Source organism: Rhipicephalus microplus, chromosome 6 (genome assembly GCF_043290135.1).
Source record: "Rhipicephalus microplus isolate Deutch F79 chromosome 6, USDA_Rmic, whole genome shotgun sequence".
Lineage (NCBI taxonomy): Eukaryota > Metazoa > Arthropoda > Arachnida > Ixodida > Ixodidae > Rhipicephalus > Rhipicephalus microplus.
This window is the reverse complement of record NC_134705.1, coordinates 200980090-200999348: the sequence shown is the minus strand read 5'-3', so window position 1 is coordinate 200999348 and position 19259 is coordinate 200980090. Positions and strand designations below refer to the sequence as shown.

Sequence of the window (19259 nt, the reverse complement as noted above, 5' to 3'; positions counted from 1 at the left end):
TTATTTAGTGGCTCTCTTAACTGTATCTTTGGTGTTTTTCATAACTCGTGAAGTTTTATGTGTTTGTTTTTGTGTATCTACTGTCTGTATGTCCATCAATATAAGCATTTTCTTTGTGTCTGGTGGTGAATGTTCACCTTTGCTTATTAACCTGGCATCTGGAAAGTTCGAAGCATTTTTAATACCTAATGCATAGTCAAGTGATACTTATACTCTTGTGACTAAGAGCTCAGGAGAATCAAAATACCTTGTTATATGGGTCATTTATGCTGTAAAGACTGTGCTTCATAGCTCTCATGCTATGGTTGAAATGTTACGAATTCATTATACACATCACATTATTGTAGAGGTGTTTAACTGTATTGTGAAAGAACAGTGTGGTAACTTTACAGCAGGTTCTCGCCTTGAATCTTTCTTTTAAATCATTAACCGTGTTATGTTTTAAAAGGTTTTTTTTTAACCAGTTTGTTGTCTTGCGATGACTGCCATTCTCGCATAAATTTCAAGATTGTTTCGTGCAAGTGTTTTCTCATAAGTGGTGCTTCCACTTGTGTCATGGTTATGACAGGGATTGTAGCCGTGCTGCATGTTATTGAACAAGTGTGCGAGCGAGGGTTGCAATAACTTTTCGTTGCTGGGTAGGTAGACATTTCCCATCATAGGTGAAATGTCTAAAATAAGTGCAGCCTTATATGTAATGTGGCAAATGAGTGTGTGGCATTTTTCACACTATCTTCTGTGACACAGTGGAGGATGGTAATTCTGAGGCACTCTTGAAGAGTTTCAAAGCCATTTCTTATTTTTTTGGCCGATTTTGTGCCATTTGTAATATTATATCTAAACAATTGTACTGAGCTTAGTGCATCTGTATAAATGTTTCTCTTAATCTTCTCGATACAGATAACTTGGTAAGCTAAAGAAAGTTTGCAGTTACTAGTACCTTAGTAAATTTATTTGCACATTGTGCTATTTGAGGCTGTCAGGTTCAGCTCCCATTGCTCCTGAAACCTGCTCACAGTTGTTTATGAATATTTAAACTGAAAAAATTTCAATTTTCGGAACAGATCATAGTTGATATTTTAGATTAGATCTTCTGAAAGCAGAAAGAGAAAGTGAAAATGTTTTCAATTGGTTTGAAGGGCTTTCGAGCCTGTGACGTGATTGTTTGTGGGTGTGAAGAGCGATGATTAGATGCCTTGCCCCGGGCATGCAGCACAGGCTGGTGTTTATCGTACTTACTTGCATAATTTGATCACCCCTAATATTTTTCCAGAAAAAAAAAAAGTTTACTTGCATATTTTGCACTGTCGATCCTGTCCGAGCCAGCTCGCCGGCACGCGCAGTCATACGGGCTGTGAGTGCGAAGTCCCTACTTTCGATAACTTCCCCTGAACTAGGGTCCCTAGAATACCACACCCATATCTGTTGACGGGTCGCCAAAACTGTTCAGGGCCTCGGGTGTTTGCCTCCCACCATCTCCCCATCTTTATCGCCATGAGAATGCACGCTTGCATCACGGCATGGAGTACTTTCTGCATCGAAGGTGTGCGAGGGCCTGTCGTCTTGTCGCACCAACAGTTCCCCTCGTTCTCTGCATCCACGCTACAACGCACGTTTGGTTGATTTCAGAAGTTTATGTTTTGCAGTTCGTGTCCGTAGCATTTTTATATTGTTCCTTGCCTTGCAATGGGATGCATTAATTATGGATATGACAAAATTCAGGCTCGCTGTTATAAAAAGTTTGCCAAAGAAAACGGTAACCATGTCGCCGTTAAGCACTTCAACCTGAAGTTGTTTAATGTGTGATAATCGGCCCGATCAATGCGGGAGAAAGCAGAAGAGTGCACGATTGCATATAAAAGTTCCCTGCTCTTGAAGAAGGCCTTCTCAATTATGTGCGAACGCTTAGGTCTTCCGGTATCGCCGTGTCGTGGGACTTAGTTTCTGCCAGCATTGTGGAGAAGAGCTTTAAAAATGTGGCGCATTCGAACGTGCTCGACGGAACCGAGGGCGATGTGCTTTGGAACGGCGATGACAGTGGCCGTGACGTTGATTCCCAATCGGCCTGAACGGTGATCCTGACTAGGCTGCGCCTGACCGTATCTGATGGTTAAAGTACATGCCACTTCTGTTAGGTAAGCAACAAGTGCACTTCAGTTGTGCGCCAATCTGTTTTCTCTTTTGTAATGTATACTGTGCGCATTAGGGCCGCTGCACATTATAACGGATGCATTCGCGAAATCCCCGTGTAATTTGTGCATCCCCTTCTCAGAACCCCAAAATCGCAGAAAAAGGTGCGCAAAATATGTGAGTAAGTGCGGTAATTGTTTTTTTGTTTGTGTATTGCAATTGGTTTTACACTCTGTGTACATTACTGAATATCTTTCTCCCTTTTTGGCGTGCCTGTTGCAACATCACATATAATTGGTAAAAGCGAATAACAAGACACATTGGTAATATTAACACACTTTATACTGGTGCATCACGCATAATGGGTAATATCAAGGACTGCTAATCAGTAAATGTGTGAATTTACTGCTAATCAGTAAATTCTAGTGATCTGGCACTACCGGTTTCATGTTATGTTTCTGTATGTACATGCTGTAGTGCAGGTATAGGAAACTTGATGGGATACTTACTGAAGGAATTTGGACACTGTTAGCCTGAAATATGAGAGAAAAAAATGTGCCTTTTTCCAGTTATGATTAGCCAAGTGTTAAGTAGTCTTCGTGTGCTATCAACTGCATGTATCTGTTAAACTAAACTGCACCACAAGTAATTTTATGTGTTGTGTAATTGAACTTTTCTGCACAACGTTTTTAGGATGACGACGAAGATGAATCGGCCGTAAGTTTGATTTTCTTCTGAAATTCAAGCAACTCTTGCTTCCAACTGCGTGCGATTAATATGGTAGAAGGGGATTTCTGTTGGCAGGTTCCTCACATACCGGGGCCTAAAGACGATCCGCCGGATGATTTATTTGACGACGAACCAGTAGCAGGTACTGTGCACACAGATAAGGAACAGTCCGGTGAACAAGCTAAAGAGCCGTTTGATGAATATGCCGATCAGAATGGTGAGAATCATGGTGACGATCATACTGGCAAGGGTGCATCTGAGCAGAGTAAAGATGCTGCTGATCATGTGGAACCTGGAAAGGTGAGGCACAGCTCTTGTTGATGAAATGCACTCTGGAGCAGTATGAGACGGAATGTGCGAGCATTTGGCAAACAGCTTCAAACCTGAAGTGGGACTACTTGCGACAGCAGCTCTCCCGAATAAGGTGGAAAGGTTGCTGTGGTCATTTTAAATGTCTGCACGCCTGCCTCACAATTACCTATAAAAAACGGAGGCTTATTGCATATTGCAGGCCGCTCACGAGTATGAGCTGGATATGGGCAAGATATTTCCTGCATTGTTTAAAACAGACATCGGGTGGGATTGACAACAGTTCGCTGAAAAGCAGTACCTTTCCCATAAGTTCTGACATCATCATCTAAGTTTTGGTTGAATGGGGGTTTTGAGGCTGTTCACCATGCGCTCGTGTGATCCCTGTCATAGCGCCCACGATAGCGCATGTTGGCCTTAGAGTTTACATGAGCTTTGGTTGGAATTCAGTCAGGTGAAAAGCCCGCATACCAGGTTTGATAAAAAGTTGAGGCTAGTTGTATGGTGTTACTTTGTTATATTAACACTTTGCTACTACAAAAATTGTTGTGGTTCATAACCTCTGTATTCAGTTACCCTGACATTAGCTTGGTCTTTTATGTGTGGGTGCATTTTGTTAAACATTTGTGTACATTTATGGGTTTGTTTCTAGTGCAAGGCAGTACACTGGATGTTTTTCTTACGATTATTCTCCCTATTTTTTGCACCTAATATATATCTTTCTATGTGTACTGTTAGTACTGTCAATTGTTTTTTGTTTGTAACAATCTTAAGCCACTAAATTTGCTGTGCTAAATTTTAGCTCCAATGCATATCTTTAACCTAATTTTACTGTAGAGCTGGTTTGTTGAATTTTGTTAGCATCTTTGTGGTCACCAAAAATGTGTTTGAAGCTGTGTTCAAGGTTGTGAATGTTTGATGCACTCAAGCCTCAATATAACGTACCCAGATAGAATGAAATAATAGTTATAGCAAAGTAAATGAAAAATAGTGTTGGAAGCATACCCTTATAACTAATTTTTGTATATGACTTACTTTTGCGTACAATGCAACTTTGTTATAACGAGGTTTGATATACTTTCCTGTTATTGTAAGAGCAACCCAAAAGTTGAAACTATAGATGGATGTAAGGGGAAGAGACGGTGATCCTAATTTTGATTCAATCGTTTGACGAAGCATCGTGTGGTTTGGAAGAAATGTGAAATACAAACAAAATAAAATATCACCGACCAAACTTAAAAGGTTTAAAACATTAAAAATGGCATTATAAACCTTTTCATTTTGGTTGGGGCTATTTCATCTCATCTGTATTTGATCTTAATTTGAGCAAATTCATATGTCCATGCTTATAAGCAATGTGATTATGCTACATTTAAACTGCAAAACCATACATGTGGTATTAATAATGAAACTAGGGCAAGTTTTCAGTGTACTGCATCACTCTTCTTTTGAAGTATGTTTATAATTGGATGGAAATGAGTAATATTAGATCATGCATTTCTGTATAGATCATTACATTAAGTGATATGACCACAAGTTGATGATTTCTGCTGCTCAAGTTTCACAGCTACAATTGACATAAATATTTATGACAACTATCAATAAAATTTTAATAATTTATTGAAAAAAAGAATTCTAGGGCATTGTATATAAGTGCATTATTAAAGTACTCATGGGATAGGGAAAAGTAATGTGCACTGTATGTGATGTACTTTTTTGTGCCTTGTCTAATACTTTGAACACTCACTAATTTTCTATTTGGTCACTGAATGCATCTTTTTCAATAATCTGCAACTACTCTTCCTTGTGCTGCATATTTACCCGAATAATGGTGGTGTCTGTTGTCCTTGAAGCAGAGACGAGCTCGTGGTTGCACATGCTGGGGCTTGTTTATTATGTGTGTATTTTTGAAAGAGCCGACTCAACATTTCTCACTATGCACAATCAAACTGCGCTTGATTGTGCAGTTTCCACTGGTTGACTAGCGACCATTACTTGGGCCAACTGCATTGCAGGATAGCTACCTTTGCAATGATGAAAGGTCTGTTGCCTTTTTGTTTTAATCCCCTGTTACCAATATTTGGATGTGTGGACTTGTTACCTCCTCACAATGCAGTGCTGGCCTGGTGTCGTGTTTCCACAATTCAGAAATTCCTTAACCATAACAGAAACTTTTGAATTCTTGCATGTTAAAAAGGGTGCATGGTACAGAATTTCTAGCAAAAAGTTGTTTTGAGGCTGGTTGATCAATTCTATCATTATGTCATGTCCTCAAACATAAATAATTAACATGCTTATTTATAAAGTTTCTATAGTCATACCAAAAATTATTAAGCAAATGCATATGTTCAGAGTTTCCACAAAGCTCGGTTATCAAAAATGATGTAGTGAGAAGTATAAATGGCTACTTGTGCTAGTAATGAAACTCCGTATGCTACACATTTGTGAGGTTTGTGTGTGACTGCCTAAGTGTTGTAGTCACATTTTGTTATAACTTAATACTTTGGCTGATTGGGCTACTTGAGGGTAAATAATTTCTATAGCAAAGACTATCATTGTGGCTGAAAAAAAAATTGCAATGCTTATATTTATTTTGTCACCTGTAATTACTGCAGCTGTCTTTTCGCTGTACTTGTGTTATGGTTGTTGTTCTTCATGAAGCTGCCAAAAGCAACACGTCTTCATTCACTCCAAAGTTCGAAATCATCTGGGAAAAAGGTCACCAGAGCAAGAGTTTCAACAATCAGCATTACATGTTACTGCGACATCTTGATGTTTTTTGTTCGTCATGTTTTTCATCATTGTGTTGTTTCAAAAGGCTTGTCGTTTTGATAATGAGTGCATACTTCGCAGAGGTGCTTGGAACGATTTTCTCAGTGTTGCCACAACTTGCTTTGTCTTCCTAATCTTCCAAGAGCCGGCCTGAGCGAGTTGCTCATGGCTCGGCCAGATTTAGTTTTGTGCCATTATAAAAATGGTGGTCTCAAATGACTGCGATACTTGCATTTTGGAAGCTTGTAACTACGCCAAGCAAGGCAGGGCTTCTGTACAATTGTTAAAGGGGCCCTGAAACACTTCTGGTAACCATGGAATGAATTTACTGGAAGAGCTCATTGTCTCAGAAATGCGTGCCATGTTCAAATCAGCCAATGGCTGATAGATGGGCTTTCTACACGCGATTTCTGAGCATCTTTCATCATTTGTCGAGAAAAAAGAAAGCAATTTTCAGCTCACTTTGATCATTTATTGTGAATTCGAGGCCGCGTGCTAGGCTATAATATTTGGCTCTCGTGTTGTCGGGAGCCTCTACTACGGATCGGCTGCGTTTTCTGATCATGCTCAAAAAGTGTTGCAGGGTCCTTTAAAGCCTTAAGTTACAAAGCTAGCCTTTACTTAGTTATGGGGAAGCATGCTTGTTTGAGCATACATTGATAAGTAAGTTCTGTGGAAGTAAACATGATGGAAGCTTGTGACCATGACCCATCAGCTTTACTTTACCATTCTGCAGTTCAAAGCATTAACTTCTTCCTATTACTATAAGCTCTTTGTATACTCAAGATAGTGAGAATTCGCTCAAATTTCATGAAATAACACTTGCGCTCAGTAGATTTCTTTAGCATTGTGATTTCACAGATAAATCAGCAACACTCGCATGCTTTCTTTGGCACTACCATTGACTAGGATCTTCGTTTCTTAGTAAATTTAGCCAGCACATCGCTTGTATGCTTCTTGCCAGGGAGTAATTCTCACTGACAATCTGGGTGTTACCAGACGCTTAAAGCCGTTGGTTGTGCAGGTGAGTCTGTCAGTTTGCAGCACAATTTTCCAAACTGAGCTTGAACTGCTGCATGGCTGTTGTGCTCCTATCTAGCTGTATTGGCATTCTTTCCGGGCTTGGTTGAGCTGTTAATAACTTAATGTTTGAATATCGTAGGCTGAGAAGGAGGACAGCCCCAAAGTTGATGATGACATGGAAGGTGCCTGGGAGGAGACATTCAAGGGACATACAGATTCAAAAAAGCACGGTACGACTCTTGATATTGGAGCTCGGCTTTTCTCTTCATAAAACGCTCAGACAACTCTCAGAGTGCAGTTTCTTTATTAGCTGTGCAATGCCTTTTTGGCATTGCACAGCTAATAAATGAAGCACAGAATGCTGTGCTTGATAAATTTTATTATTAGCTGTGCTTAATAAATAGGCACAGCTAATAATGAAGTACAGAACGGGAACAGTTAGGCATAAGAGTTACTGGAGAGTACCTTAGTAACCTGCGCTTCGCTGATGACATTGCATTGCTGAGTAACTCATGGGACGAATTGCAACTCAAGATTACATAGTTAGACAAGAAGAGCAGAAAGGTGGGTCTTAAGATTAATTTGCAGAAAACGAAAGTAATGTACAACAACCTCTGAAAAGAGCAGCACTTTGATATAGGTAATAGTGCACTTCAAGTTGTAAAAGACTATGTATACTTAGGGCAGGTAATAACCGTGGAGCCGAACCATGAGATTGAAGTAACTGGAAGAATAAGAATGGGGTGGAGCCCATTTGGCAAGCACTTTCAAATTATGACAGGTAGATTGCCACTATCCCTCAAGAGGAAGGTATATAACAGCTGTATCTTGCCGGTACTTAGCTACGGAGAGCTACGGAGCAGAAACCTGGAGACTTACAAAAAGGGTTCAGCTTAAATTGAGGACGAGGCAGCGAGCAATGGATAGAAAATGGTAGGTGTAACCTTAAGGGACAAGAAGAGAGCAGAGTGGATTAGGGAACAGACGGGGGTTAAGGATATCATAGTTGAAATCAAGAAGAGGAAATGGACATGGGCCGGGCATGTAGCGCATAGACAGGATAACCGCTGGTCATTAAGGGTAACTAACTAGATTCCCAGAGAAGGCAAGCGAATTAGGGCGAGACAGAAGGTTAGGTGGGCAGATGAGATTAAGAAGTTTGCGGGTATAAATTGGCAGCAGCAAGCACAGGACCGGGTTAACTGGCGGAACATGGGAGAAGCCTTTGTCCTAAAGTGGACGTAGTCAGGCTGATGATGATGATGATGATGATGCCATTTTTAACATCATAATAAGTGACCATGTAGGCTGCATTCTAAGGGTAGTACCATAAACACCAGAGTATAGGTTGTACCAGAATTATACAGGCCAACAACCCCACTTCCCCTCTTCCACAACACACTTTGTACTGAAACCATAGTTTTTCCACCAATGACCAACATATAGACAGGAGTTAGTACATACTGACCTTTCATCATGTTTTTCTGAAAAAGTGTAACCTAGTATTCGGTTTTCCCAGTAATGTGTGTGAATTTGTGTAGACATTTTTATTCATCAGAGCGTTGCCCTTGGCCACATTGTTACTAGATAAATTCCCGGTGTTCTGATGTGTGGTTAATTGAAGTGTACCACATGGAATTAATATTTTACATTAGGTTTTATTAGATTTCCTCTCGTATGCAGAGCCAATGTACAGCTATTGTCAGATATTATATGGTTCATATGTTTTAGTACTCTGCCTGTTCTCCTATTGCACGGTTCAGCAATGTAGTATTACACAGCAGATAAAATGTACTTCTACAGCTACGGACACTTGTACTCTTCGTGACAGGTCCCATGTCTGTCGGTCTCGACTTCACGTTCGAGGGCTTTGACCACGTCTATGGGCTCCCCGAGCATGCTGACTCCTTTGCCCTTCGTCCCACTGTGTAAGTCCTTTTTTGTAGGTTTGCAGCATTTGCTTGCTGGCTTACGTACTTTCAGATGTTAGTCATATAGTTGTGATAGAGCTTTGGTCTTCCATACTTTCCGTGAAACAGCACTGAAAACACTAAATCAGTGAGTGTATTACTGGACTAGAGGTCATGCGAAATAATAGTTGTATTGCACCCAAATTCTGTGCAGTCGTGTAGAGAGCTAAGAACTGAATTGCCACAGCTTGAATTAGCAGCTTATGTGTGGGTGTGCTGATCAGTGGAAACCATGCAGTGGCTCGTCGGACCCCGTACGGATGTACAACCTGGATGTCTTTGAGTATGAAGTGGACAACGTCATGGCTCTCTACGGCTGCGTGCCCCTAATGCTGGCTCACAGGTATGCATTTCTCTTGTTTGCTCATTGCTGTTTTTCTGCCACTCTGAAATGGCCTTACTTGAAGCCGCGACCTTTGCCGTGTCAATTATCTCATCCTTAAGCCAGTGCTCGTGTATTTGCCTATCCATCTGCAACTACTATAGCAATTGCCAAAGTCAGCTTCGCCGCAATGCAAAAGTGCTAGGCAGTCAAGCGTACCGAGGCGCTGAAGAGGTCATGTCACTGGACATATTTTGAGTTTCTTTGTTGTATACACGAACATAAATGTGTAAAAGAAAATTACTGATTCATTACCCAATTTTTTGGCAATATTGCACTCTAGGGTTTTGGAAGAGCAAATGTTTAATGTTGTCAGGGCCTCAGAAAGTTTTCCTTTTGCACAGCAAATTTGAAACCTTGGAGCTGCGCAGTGGTCCAAGGGTGGTCAAGAAATAGGGGGTGGTCAGCTGGTGGGATGGGTATCAGAAGCACTTTTGCCCTTTGTGGGGAAAACTCTAGCAGTATATCTTGACTAAATTTCAATGCACTAGAATTAAGGAGCTCATAATAAGTGTCTTTAGTTGTGAGCAGAAAGGGGCATTGTCCGGCTAGCAATTAAGGAGGTGATGTGAACAATGTCGGACACGATTACGTTAACGCTGGGCACTCTTGAAGGGGAAGCCCAAGCATCCTCCAAGATTTTCATTCTTATAGGGACTCCAAAGAAAAAAATCAGTGTTTCTCGTATTAGTAAAATAAAAATCTCAATACCAAAAGCATCACTCTTGCTGTGAGAAGGTGCCTTGTATGCAAGGAAACACGCCAGAAGATAATACACACAAGATGTTTCCACGGCAACTCAACATGACATTGTAGATTTTGATGGTGTCTTCTAGGGCCTATGTAATCGTTCATCAGTAAAAAATTGTTTATAGTGGGTTCTGTGGAACTTAAAGTTGTAACATAGCAAGTTCCAAAAAATATTATTGAAGCAATGTGGCCAAAGTACGCAGAAAGACTTACAAGTTCGTAATGTTACTTTGGCATTCACGTGGTGGAAATTCCGCTTGAAGTTAAATGAGACTTTGTGCTTTATTTTCTCTTGTGATAAGAATTTAATTATTCTATAATGGTAAAGCTAATGACAATAGAGTTCTGATAGAATAATTTTGGTATAAATGGAAATAATGTTCTTCGACAAGCTCGGAAACTGATGAGTGTCATGGGCTCCTGCAGCGAAACGAGGACTGTGGGAGTACTGTGGTTGAATGCAGCGGAGACTTGGGTGGACATTGAGCCAAACTCTAAGCAGGTCAGTAAGCCTCCAATCACTCTAATTTACATGTTAGAATTAGACATTATTAATATTCCCAAAATCTCCAGATCTTTTGTTGGAACTGGCAGAAATTGAATCAAATGGGATCCAGAATAAAATCTAGCCTGATGTGCAAGGAGCTAAATTTCAGACGTGTATTGTTTTACGCCCATGTGGGTAGGGTTTTGAAATGGACCACTGTTGTCTCTTTCAGGGTGATGACAATGGGACGGTAAAAACACCCAGCTGTGTCTCTGCCTCTCGTTATTTTTTTTATTATTATAAAACTGCACCAGAGCATCTACTATTTAGTTTCGTGCATAAGTTTCTTCCCCTTCACACCATGCCGCTTACGCCCTTCGAACAGTAGGCCTGTGTGAAAATGTCAGCACTCCGAATATTTGTATGAATGTTACTTTTTTCGAATGCCCTTTGACACAAATCGAGATTTTTAAAGTTTCAAAGTATTCGAAACATACTAACAGACATACTTGATGGCACATAGCCAGCTTGAAAAAATGACTCCACTGAAGTAAGCAGCCTGCTCTGCCATGAAAAAACATATTCAGGGAAAATTCACACTTTTGCAAAGCCACGGTTCATTAATGTGCGTAATACCTGCTCTCCAGTTTTTTCTTTTTTCAAAATAATGGTGCGTTATGTGAGCTTATATAGATGGCAGACTTCAAAACATGAGATGTTTGGCCAGTTATATTTTGTGCACTATTGCTACTCGAATTCGCTTCAGTATAGATCAATACCAATTACCACGCGCTTCGACTTCACTTCAAACCAAGAAAGTGATATTCACAAAAGTTTATGCAGCAGGCACCAATACATGTCTTTTAACTGCTCTCTTGACAAATGACACTTATAATGGAACAAATTTTACATCTAAAAGATGTACAAATTTTTCAAATACTAGCTGCACCCTCAGGAGGGTAGCTGACACAATGTACAGTGCACCATGCATTCTAGTAGTCCCATTAGCAGTTGGCACTGCCAGCTAGCTGATCAGTTGGCAAATTCAAGAACAAAAATGTTTTTTGAAGAATGCGTTTGTTCACAACAGAGGGTACACAAGGACTTCATTTCTCAATTTCAAAACTCACAGGTTAGTTTCTGACATTCTCTTAATTTCAATTACTGTGCAGTGTGTATGGCATGAAAGTTTTACTTTAGTTTCGCACTTTCAGAGGTGTTGTTTTTTTTTATTGAACATATTGAACTGCTTTTCAAAGATATAAAGCTATGCACATACATAATGTGTGACCTTAATTAATACCCTGGATGCACTGTTTCAGGGCATATTTTCACGTCTAATGTTCACATTGTGATTTACATTTGTGTGCTTGTGGTCTGAGCACCACTTGCAGTGTTTAGCTGCATTTTGGCATGTTGAAACAGAATGCAACACCAAATTGTGCTTTTGCATTGAGGCCAGAAACGCATTGCACTCGATTGTTGACTGTGTATTTATATATGTGTACTTTAATCAGTAGATGGTCAATAATACCCCTGTCACACGGGCACTTAAATGTCTTTTAAGTAAGCGGTCTTTTTGCGAAAAGGAGTTCCTGACAGCAGACACGGCACAGAGCGAACTCCTTTTCAGAAGCGGTCTTTTTCGTAAGTGGCGTTCGTCAATCTCTTTTACGGCTCCGAATGAGTAGCCTCGAAACCAGTGGGCGCCAGCAATTTTCGAGTGGTGGGAAAAAAGAGTGAATGCTTATTTTTCTGTCACCAAAACTCTTTGTAAAAACAAATTTCATATCCTGCAGACGGTGTAATGAACTCTTTTAATGGTTATTTCCTTTTCTACTCTCGTAAGCAGCTACAACGCTTCCGCAATATCACGTGGTGACGCTCGGTCTCGCGCCGCGCCATTTTGCACAAGCGAGGAAAGCGTGGCAGTTGTGTGTTTGCCCGTCATTCATGTGGTCCGAGTCCGAGCGTCTATGGCTAACTCCGCAGATCAAGCAGCCGGCGCCCCACGGAAAAGGCAGCGTCTGCAATGGTCGGAAGCAGACACGTTATCCTCTCCTTGGCGACTTTTGCAGAGTCTGCCTCGCTTTCCAGAGCGAGAAGGCAGGCCGTGAGGCTTGCGATCCTCGTTTTTTCTCCCGTACGGTCGCCCATAACGTGTCGAGAGCAGTCGAGAGCAGCGAAAAACAAATACGGTAAATAAAAGCCCAGTGGTGCCAGACGGACTTGTGCACGTCGCTAGTTATGGAAATGCTTCCTAACTAGTGCAACAAACTTTCACATTGGTGTTTCTTCATCTCTTATTCTTAAATTTATTTGAAGAAACGAGCAGTGCAACAAGTCTTTAATTTGTACATCGTGATACATCGTTTCATTTTCATTGCTTCTCTTTTAACTGCTAGCGCCACGCTTTCGCTAGCGTCTTCGAACGAAAACACTAAAAGGAGATCGTTGCTGCCGTGTGTCTGCGCCGCAAACACCTCTTTGTTAAAAGTCTTTCAACTTGGTAAAAGACCGCTTAATTAAAAGACTTTTTGCGCGCCCGTGTGACACAGGTATAAGGATAGTTATATGTAGTGAGTAGAGAATATGCTTTATTAAAGGTATTTCTCATGCAGGTTTGCAGGAACTTTGAATTTTCATTGCCCGATCTGGCGCTTGACAAAATGTAGGGGAACTAATAAATTTCCACACATCTCGTGTAGTGGTTGAATTTATATAGAAAGAACTTACACTAAACAGACCCTCGTTCTCATTGGAATGATGAACATAAGTTTAGCCTCTTTCTAGGGCTAAGGATTGTTTCTCAGATAGTAATTTGACCAAACTTAGGCTTTGATATATTTTTGGAGTACTTTGTTCCTATAATATGCTTCATTGTTGATTGGTACTGCAAATGAATATATGTACATTTTATGCCGGTCATCATTCATATTTTTATACTGATTGTCAAGAGTATTTGTTGAGAGGCTTGTACTGATGACTGTGCAAACGCGTCTAATATTGTACATTATCCTTAAATTCACTGCCCTGATTTTATCATGTTTTATCTAACTATATTTGCACTGAAAATACATTGGAGATAAAACTTTTAGTGCATTGACTTTGTTTTAAAATGTCATTTTTCAAGATTTTAGCAAATCCGAAAGACTCGACAAATGATTCGTCCCAAAAACTTATGGCTTTGCACAGCATTAGACTTTTGCTGGTGCTGTGTGAACCCTCATTTTGTGATCTTTGGCCCCTTGAAGGCACACGAAAGCTAGCATGTGGCTGGTAACTCAACAGGCAATCTCTCGAATGAAATGTTAGCTGTGGTATCGTGCAAGAATGTTGCATGTGGTTGCCTGTGCACCCTTCTGGTTTGCATTGACACCGGAATGAAAGTTGTGCCACTCGCATCTTTACGCACATCATTAAGGAATTAAAAATGCACCAAAGAAATGACAAACCATAAGTGCAGGCATTTTTTTCATTTCTTCTTAGGTGTTTCTATTTCATTTGCGCTATGTGTTAAGATGCAGATGTAACAATTCACCTTTGTAGAGGCTGTGCTGCCACTTTCTGCAATTGGAATGCTTTTCGAAAACTCCAGGGTGTGCTGTCATCAGTCGTGGACTTCGTGAAGCGCAGCCCGCCCCCCAATCACCGGGAGACTCACTGGTTCTCGGAGAATGGCCTCATCGATACGTTCTTCTTGCTGGGCCCAGGGCCTAAGGATGTCATGCGTCAGTACAAGTCCCTGACTGGATCAACACCACTGCCACCGGTGAGGTTTTAACTGGCTTATTTTGGTTATTTGATAATCTTGTTAGCACCGGCTTTTAAAGTGAAGTTTTCTTTGAAACCACTCGTATTCTTGACTGCTGCTGCTGTGTTTTTACAATGTAGGTCACGTGAAGAATGATAGACAACTCTGTATATTGAGGTTAGATGGTTTAGCATTTATTTTGAACCTTTTTTTTTTTTTGAATACTTTTGGTATTAGTTTCACTTTATTATTCTGAAAGACTTGCGCCAACTTAATGCACCAAAAATATAACCTTTTTAACACTGCTTGTAACTTTTGTGGAACCGTGAATTCCCTTGGCTTTTTGAAACATTTTTGCATGTTCACTTTAGGCTTCTGCTTGCCGACTTTTGTTTAGTACTATATCCGGTCTCTATTTAAACCGTTTTGGCCACTTCTGGTTTCCGCTTCCAGTTTAATCTTATGCTTCTGCCAGACTATGCTTCCCTTCCATTTATACTCGACATTCCATACAGTCTGTTGTAAATTTTTTTGTTCATATTTCTGCAACTTTTTATCGTTGGTCGACAAAATGAACAGAGGCCACTGAAATTACGAAATAAAATATAGCTTCAGCTTAAGGCATTCCTTGACTAGGAACAGCCAGAAATCTCTCAGCTGTCATGTCCATTATACTCACAGGTGACATTTGTAAATGTCAGCGAACTGTTACAAGCAGACTAGCAGTAATGTTCTATTATGTAAAGGGAACAAATACTGATCTGAGATGCTAGCATATTGTGTCTATGTGTTCACTTATTATGCTGCTCGATCTTATACTTAGTTGGGGCTCTTCATTCTTTGAATTCTTTCTTCTATCTGTGAAAGGAGAAACATTCATTGTAGAATAACTTAGCACCTTAACAAAATTAGGATATACACAGAAAAGCAATGGACAGAGTTATATTTAACTTTATTCTGCTGTCAATTATTCTAGAATGAAAATCCAATAACTAGCCTAACCCGCAATTAAACTTCAGAAAGAGCATTATAGTGCTCTGCGGTTAGTGCGCATTTGATACCCATTCCCGGCAATATATATTAATGAGGACACCGCACCCCGATCGTCGGAGCTCACCTCAACCACCATCGCAACTGCTCCTATTCGTCCGACGAAGCCAAACTGTCTTCTGAAGACGAGAGTTTGTCGCTGGCCGCTTCCCACAGTGCGTCGTCTTCAGTGTCATCCAGCGAGTTGCTGATGCAACATTTCTTGAAAGCATTTTCCAGTATGGAATCCGGCAAGGAGCGCCAGGCGGGGAAAGCACCCAGCCACAAACAGTCGCAAGCGATGGCCTCTGTAGGCGGCCCGTCGGTGTCTTGGGGTTGTCGCCGGACATCCACTCTTGGTATTCCAGCCGCACTCGATCCTTGAACGGCTTGTTTAGCACAACGTCGAGCGGCTGGAGGGCGGACGTCATACCACCTGGTATCACGGTGAGGTCCGTTTTCCCGTCGCCGAGTGGGCGTTTCATTGCGTCGGTCAAGTGGCCACGAAACGCATCCAACACCAGCATGCTGCGAAGACGCAGCAGTGCACCTGGCCGACGTTTCCACATTACTCGTATCCATTCGAACATCATGACTTCGTCCATGTATCCCTTTTTGTTGACACGAACGACAACACCGGGCGGGAACACTTCCTTCGGCATTGTTTTGCGTTTGAAAATGACGAAGGGCAGAAGCTTTCTACCATCTGCCGTGCATGCCAGCATGACGGTGAAGCGCGAGTGCTCATTGTCAGTGGACAACAGCTTCACATCCTTGGCGCCGCACTGCGTGATTGTGGTCGACGAAGGCATGTCAAACCACAAGGGGGTCTCATCGGCGTTACCAATCTGCCCCATCATGTAGTCGTTCTGCTCCCGAAGCCGGTTCACAAAGCGCTGAAAGTTTATGATCTTGTCCTCGAACTTTTCCGGCAACTTTTGACAGATGGATGTGCGCCGCCGGAGAGAAAATCCTTTGCGTTGCATAAATCGACGCACCCAAGGGTTCGGTGCACGAAACTCTTCTCTCGTGAGCCCAGCTTCTCGAGCGAGTTCCAAGGCTTTCTTGCAAATGGTATCCACGGTCACTGGCAACGAGCGCGCACGAACTTCCCGCACAAAGTCCGCTAGCTTATCCACCAGCTGCGGATGAAAGGCACTTCGTCCACGAAACGACATTTTTTGTGGATTGCACCTCTGCAGCTTCCCTTTCTGCTTTCTCCAATAGCACACGCTTTTTTCCGATACACCAAAGCGGCGCTGAGCAGCCATATTCCCGTTCACTTCTACGAACTCAACAACACCTACCGTAATTACTCGAATCTAACGCGCACCTTTTTTCCGGTTAAGCGAGTTCATAAATCGCATGCGCGTTAGAATCGAGTACGAACAAAAAAATTACGGTCAATCTATTGCCATCGCAAATCCAAAATGGCCGCCCCCTATGTGCGTCGGCATGGTGCGTCGGCTATTTCTGCCTATGTGTTTACCATGTGCGGCACTTCGTACGTGTGCTGAGGAGTTCGTCATCTAGTAGTGCATTAGCATCGACGACGTGGAAGGGCCGACTCCAAAAACTCGAGTGCACCACGATGCCGCTTTTAAAAGAAAAGTCATCGCGTGTGCAGAAACGGACGAAAATCGGGCCGCATCGCGGTCGTTCCCGAAACGTGCGTGCGGGACCGGCAGAAACAAAAGCAGAAGATTGTTGACAGCAAAGCTTCACGCAAAGGCTTCAGTGAACCACAGCAGGGTCGGTTTCCGCAAATTGAAGAGCTGCTCCGCGAGTATGTGCATGAGGAGCGAGCGGCACAGCGGCCCGTGACGACAGAACTGCTCCAAGTGCGGGCTATGCAATTAGTCTTAGAAAAAAGTCTAATGCGGAGCCAGTTTAAAGCGAGCAGGTGCTGTTAATTAACTATATGAAGAGGAAAGGCTCTTCCCTCCGAAGGGGAACATGCATATGCGACAACTTTTGCGGAGAAGTACGATGAAAAGCTTTACAGTTTTCAGAGGTTCCTCCTAAACTTGCGGTGCAACAACGGCTACCTGCTTGGGCAAATCGGGAATGCCGATCAGACGCCTCTTTACTTCGACATGCCTGGCACCACAACTGTCGAGAAGAAGGGGGCGAAGCAAGTTCGCGAGCTGAAATCGGTCCACGGTAAAACTACAGTGACGGCAATGCTCTGTTACACGTCAGATGGGCACAAGCTTCGCCCGTACCTCATATTTAAATGGAAGACAATCCCAAAAGGAATCGTTTTTTCGAGTGGTGTGATCGTGCGGGCCAGCAAAAAAAAAAAAAAAAAGAAATGGGTGCGCGTTGCAATCGATGTCTTACGTTTTTTTTTTTCGCGGTGGAAATCGGGTGCGCGTTACAATCGAGGGCGCGGTAGAATCGAGTAAATACGGTAGTTTAAACGCAGCTGAGTACTGCCTCCTCGCACCGCTAGACATATTCAGCGAACGAAAAAAATAAGGCCACTAAAAATGCAGCGCAATGTCAAGCGGAGCGAAAACTCTGAACAGATCGGAAGCAAATCACGAACACAAAGAAAACAGACGGAGGAGAAAAAAAACAGACTGCGATTGGATTTGAATGCGGATATGGCCGCGTCCGGCTTCACAAGCACATGCAAGTTACATGTTTCCAGACAGCGTCGCACTTTCGGCTAGACATTGCTATATATGACGAGGGGCGACTTTAGCTTATTATTTTATTGAAAATATCTCGACTTATATTCCGGTTTATACAGTATATTATACGTATATGCATTGAGACTTGCATAACCACACCAAGTCTGTACGGATGGTTTTGAGTGTTTTTTCGTCGGTAAACTTTGCGTCACGTTGGTTGTTTTGCGTGCAGATGTTCTCAGTGGCGTACCACCAGAGCCGATGGAACTACAATGATCAAGACGATGTCCGCAGCGTGGATGCTGGTTTTGACGAGCACAACATTCCCTACGACGCACTGTGGCTGGACATTGAACACACTGATGGCAAGAAGTATTTCACATGGGATCCATTCAAGGTAAAAAAGTGATTCAGCATGCATACACATGATTGGACAGTGCTCTTAGGCTGAAACACAAGTTAGTGCTAACTAACGGGCTTATTTTTGTTTTCACTGTCTTCTGTGCACATTATATCGGTCAGTGCGATTTTGACTCTATCAGTGACACTACAGCCAACAGTTTCTTTAGCAGCCAAATTTGTAAAAAGACAATGTGGTTATCTTAAGCATTTTTGTTGTACCAGTGGACAGGCTAAAAATTTGTTGTCTCATTTTGACCCTTGAGGACTGCACATACATATGCTTGGACGACATGCATACACACGTAAGGGAATCGTAGGTTTGCCACTGTCAAATTCAATGGTCCTGTTGACACCACTTTTATGCTGAGTAAGCTCAGTGGATATTAAATGTGATTTATCTAAAGCTTAAACCTTACCTGGACTTCAGGGCTACAACATCTCTTATTTCTTCTGTGTTTTTTAGGCGTCATTTATATGTACAAGTGCCCATTAAAGTTTGGCACCTCTGCTCTGTGGTGTCACATATAAAATTGACTGTGGTGACTGAGACATGGGACAGTGTACAGTGCGGGTATAAAAGTCTATGGACCTCATCGATTGATTGATTGATTGATTGATTGATTGAACTCTTCAGTTCTCCCAGCCGGAGCAGATGATCCGCAATCTCACGGCAAAGGGCCGCCGCATGATCACCATAATCGACCCACACATCAAGCGCGAGTCTGGCTACCACATCCACTCGGAGGCCACTGACCGGGGCTACTACGTCAAGAACAAGGATGGCGGCGACTTTGAGGGCTGGTGCTGGCCAGGCTCTTCGTCTTACCTCGACTTTCTCAACCCTGAGGTTAGCTGCGCGCTTGTGTACTGTCTGCTTCTCTAG

General features: G+C 42.1%; 1 protein-coding gene across 13 annotated transcripts in view; it reads left to right on the top strand.

The window, feature by feature from the left end:
* The window catches only part of GCS2alpha (glucosidase 2 subunit alpha), a 61407-nt gene that overhangs the window by 21204 nt on the left and 20944 nt on the right, over window positions 1-19259 (top strand). For 5 of the 13 annotated variants that reach the window (XM_075867584.1, XM_075867587.1, XM_075867586.1 and 2 more), the window contains 9 exons: window positions 2824-2847; window positions 2935-3159; window positions 7103-7193; window positions 8795-8891; window positions 9172-9276; window positions 10492-10567; window positions 14151-14324; window positions 18207-18371; window positions 19011-19223. In XM_075867584.1, the coding sequence (XP_075723699.1) occupies window positions 2824-2847; window positions 2935-3159; window positions 7103-7193; window positions 8795-8891; window positions 9172-9276; window positions 10492-10567; window positions 14151-14324; window positions 18207-18371; window positions 19011-19223 (1170 nt within the window). The remainder of the gene's footprint in view (window positions 1-2823; window positions 2848-2934; window positions 3160-7102; window positions 7194-8794; window positions 8892-9171; window positions 9277-10491; window positions 10568-14150; window positions 14325-18206; window positions 18372-19010; window positions 19224-19259) is intronic. The other 8 variants (XM_075867593.1, XM_075867594.1, XM_037418294.2 and 5 more) reach the window with 2 other exon arrangements.